The sequence below is a fragment of the Trypanosoma grayi genome (assembly GCF_000691245.1).
Source record: "Trypanosoma grayi strain ANR4 Tgr_1218_V1, whole genome shotgun sequence".
In the NCBI taxonomy this organism is placed as follows: domain Eukaryota; phylum Euglenozoa; class Kinetoplastea; order Trypanosomatida; family Trypanosomatidae; genus Trypanosoma; species Trypanosoma grayi.
Genome location: NW_008826837.1, coordinates 1 through 4375, shown reverse-complemented (window position 1 = coordinate 4375; position 4375 = coordinate 1). Strand labels below are relative to the sequence as shown.

Here is a 4375-nt window from a genome sequence, read left to right as displayed (position 1 = left end):
GGCTTCTCAGACGAGCTGCTAGCCTCAGCACTGCTGCTCTCAGAAGGCTTCTCAGACGAGCTGCTAGTCTCGGCACTGCTGCTCTCAGCGGGCTTCTCAGACGAGGTGAGAAGCGAATTATCATCGAAGTCAGTTTTGTCAGGTCCATTTTCTAGTTCGATGGCAGCGATGTGCGAGCGTGGTTTTGCGGTGAATTCTGTGTGGTCATTGTATTCCGCGCGTGCGGTGTTTAATAGCTGATGATCGATAGATGGATCATATATTTCGGTTTTTACCTCGTTTTGGGAGAGGTGGTTTTGTTTTACGTTCTTAATGGCATTGTTGTCGACAGGTTTGTAACTATGTGGCTGAAAAGAATGTTTTTCGCCGGCACCTCCGTCGTTTTTTGGCGGTGGTGTTTGTGTTGAGTATGCGGGCCATTCCGTTTGTTGTATTTCGGTAAACGCATTGGCCGGGGTTGCCCTCGCACATATTAGTACGAGGACAAGAGCACACGTGATGTGCCTAACCCCCATTGAGTTTTTGACGATATGTGGAGGACTTTGTAGCTATTCCTCTCTTTTTTGACGATATAAAAGGAGAAACAATTGAAAGAGAAAGAGATATTGTCTTTGTTGTATAACCGGGAAGCTTACAATGCTTCTTCCTTAAGAATCCAAGGATGTCAAAATAGGTTTAATGGTATTCATTTACACTTGACGCTGCGTGGCTCGTTTCTTTTGCACGTGTGGCAGGACCGCTTGCCGAGACCACATTGCTGTCGTCATAGCAGGCAGCATTCTGACGGCACGGATGCAGACATCAATTGTTGCTGTCAAGGAAATAAGAATTGGGCTGCACATTCAGGGTGTTGGCAGCCGCCCGATCCACCACTATTTCCTCTCATTGTCCACCAAATAACATCCTCAAAGCACGACAACTACAATGGATGGGTATGGCAATGAGCACCTCGTGGGGAGCACCATGCAGCTGGCAGCCAAGTTTCATGTAGACGAACGCATCGAATGAGGCAATAGTGTCGGAGAAGTTGTGACCCATATTCCCTCTTTTAGGCACAAACCACGGAGGTGTCAGTAATTCCCCTTCGCAAGAGGCTTCCGGGAACACACGATAACAGAATAATTCCCTTGTATGACTTGTTGTACATCAATTTGTTTTTGTATATTCTTACTATGAGTAGCATTATATATATATATATATATATATGTGTGTGTGTGTGGGTGGGTGATGTATCATTTGCTTCGCTTCTAGCGTGTGTCGGGCAGGTGAGGGAGACAAGAACTCCCCCGTTGTACGGCTTTTTATTTTCACCCCGGACGCGCCGCACACGACCGCCACACCGCAGCGCCCCCTACTGTGCCTCAGGCAAAGGGAGAAAGGTGCGCAACGCGCGGGAGATCCCAAGCCGCACCTCTGCCCAACAGCCTTCGGGTCAAAGTCACTGTTGACTCTGTTTTTTGTTTTTTGTTTTTAAGCGGTGGAAGGAATAATTTATGGCCGGCATCTGGCGCACAGACGCCATAAAAAAACAGAAAGCGCCTTCGGCACATTTTTTTCACCCCCACCCCAATACCGCAATTAAGTCTCTCTATTCGTGTAGCCACCAGTGCTCTACAACAAAGGCACTCACGTGTGGAGGGGGGAAACGCAGGGGCCCCTCACACAAAACCCCCTGCACGACGAAGCCGAACACAACGAGATGCTGGGGAAAGGAAAAGGGGGATCGCCCAGCCCCACTCAAACAGTGGGGCTCCAGCTTGAGAGCATTTTTTTTTTTCACCAAAAACAAGGCGGAGGAGGGGAAAAGGACTCTGCCTCACCGCAGACTCACCACCCACCACCCCTACAAAAAAAAAGCCCATGATGATAATAATAAATGAAAAAAAGAATAATAAAAATAATACGTGCAAAAATAAACACAAAATACAAAACAAAGCAGGCAACATGTATATCAAGCAACGCAAATCCATTTTATACAATCATAAACGAGAGTATTAACCCCTGGAACCCATCCAATAAAATGTATATATGTATATTGTTGCAGAGAGAACCGAAACTGGGGATCTCCGCACCTCCCTCTTTTATTATCCAATCAGCATCGCCTCAGCAAAGCCATGAATCACTCGGCGGTGTGTACAATGCGAAGGAGGCATTTCCCGCGGCCCCACGGCCGCAATACCTCGCGTCACGGCATCAAAAAAACAAAAGAGAGTGTGGCAGGGGCAACCAAACAAACGAAGTCACCTATTGCAGCCCACGCGGCGATTCCGACGCATCACAACCAAAAGAAACAATATCCATGACATAAACTTCCCTTGATGCCTGGGTAGAAAGAGAGCTCCACAGATCATCTTCACAAGCCCCTTGAATAGCCTATGCATCGCCTTCCCTGAAAAAAAGGATAGGAAAAATGTGGGTGGGCATACAGTTTTTTTTTGATGATTTATATAAGAAGGCTCATTTTGCTTTACCAAACATATGTACGACCTGACCATTGCCGCTCACAGGCCCCCAGAAGAAGAAGAAACAAAAATTACATTGGTTCCCCTTTTCAGGCCCAAGTAAGAAAGTACCACTAAGCAATACACCACATCATGTTAAGCATTAATAGACCTGTTGTTCGTGAAACCCTTTTTTGCTGAGCCTATATCACGCGTATAGCCTGATTTTCTTTCTTTCAAAGCAACGAGAGCAAAAAAGCAATTAGCGAATGCTGCAATGCAGTCCAATCCGTGGACACAGAAAATGGGGTCTTGGAGTCTGCATCGCCAATGAGAACATAACGCTCTCCTGAGATGGTACCTGTTTCTGCAGATGGGCTGCCCTTCTTTGGTCCAGCTTACTCACCCCAAACACTCCCAGTTCCTGTTGTTGTTGTTGTTACTTTCATTTTTTTTTTGTTTGCTTTGCAGGGTCCATTACGCTTCTACGCTAGCTCGTCATAAATGTCACTAATCGATATTGAAATGTGTACGTCATCTCTCGTAGACCGCACCGCAGAAGGCCACAGCGCTTTTTTGTATTGATAAGGTATAGACTATTCTATTGATATTTCTGAGACTGCGTGCAACCAGACGCGTTCCTCACGCAGTGTGGAAAGGCATACATCCATGGAACAGTCTGCACCTCAACCTTCCGTTAAGAAGTTGAAACAGAAATGGGGGAGAGGGGCGAGAAAATGCAGTTTGATCATACTTTTTCCACCGAGGTACATAACCTCCATATTTGGATCGATTCCCAAATGCATACTCCTGTAAAGCATATCGTTGTCGATGAGCAGAAATAGATATAAGCGAAAAAGATGTGCTGAAAGTACCTTTTAATCCGCTCTCACCTCTTCTGAGGTAGGGCCCCTATGTAATATTCATGTGGTTAATGACCTGACACCTTGAAATATCACCCACTGGGTTTGCTCCTAAAGTCGCATATCCCCGACCAATTTGTGTCTGAAGATCTTGCAACGTGTTCTCCACTGGGGAGAGATCCTGTATTGCAGCGTCAGAGTCTGCATCCTCTTTCCGCATGGCGTGCATGACTGCCGTGTTGTAAACACAACGTGTAAAGACGTCCCTCCAAGCAGTAATGAAAGGTGAGTAGAACCCTCTGTACAGCCCTTGCTTCTCCCCGCAATGTAATGAATGACGCCTGTCCCCACACACCACCTTCTACCAAAACTTCCCCCACGTCGTCAAACAGCAACGCGACCAACTCGCACATGGAAGGTGTCCCTTACTAATACAGCTGAACCTGACAAAACAGCTGGAGGGCACATGGATGTCTTTCCCAGAAAATTTTGAAGCCATTCCTGAGACAACTTGAGCGCATTCAGTGGTAAATCTGCCCGATCTTGAGGGATCAGCGGAGCCCAATTAACCCGAAACAAAGGCCTCCTCAGAATCCTTCAAAAAAATTTGTATGGAAGCAAATACCTTCGTCGCACGTCTGATGCATGCATGGTCCGAAAAGCCAGGCCTTCCATGCCTTCCACCGCCACCTTGCCCAGCAGTCTGCGCCTTGGTTTCCCGAAGGGGGGGAAGGAAGAGACGCGCACAACATTGCCGTTTCACAACGCCAGACCCGCCCCACACTTCGCACATGAAAAGCCCCCTTTACCAAGGGAAGGTGGCTAATGACTTTCTCGGCGTAGTTGGCGCAAGACTTGCGAAAGGGAAGCGCCCAAAGCACCTTTAACCCGCCACCCGCGCCCCCCCACCATCGCAAGGCAAACCCCCCTAGACAAGCCAAGTAGTTCGACGCCCTGGTCTCTGGAAATGCCGCCCGCAGGATCGCCCCCCGGGGGCCACCCGATGCCTCGTGGCGCCTGCTTTTTGGTGTTTCGGCGCCGTGTCTGTTGCCGCCGCGCCCCCCCACCAGC

General features: G+C 48.2%; 2 protein-coding genes across 2 annotated transcripts; both read right to left on the bottom strand.

Annotated features, from left to right (window-relative positions):
• Nucleotides 1-2: 2 nt before the first annotated feature.
• Nucleotides 3-515, bottom strand: DQ04_12181010 (hypothetical protein; the record flags this gene model as incomplete). The annotated part of the gene is made up of 1 exon (XM_009316697.1): nt 3-515. A coding segment is annotated over one exon (513 nt), but the record flags the coding sequence as incomplete, so codon positions are not given.
• A 3376-nt stretch (nt 516-3891) lies between these two features.
• Nucleotides 3892-4375, bottom strand: DQ04_12181000 (hypothetical protein; the record flags this gene model as incomplete). The annotated part of the gene is made up of 1 exon (XM_009316696.1): nt 3892-4375. A coding segment is annotated over one exon (484 nt), but the record flags the coding sequence as incomplete, so codon positions are not given.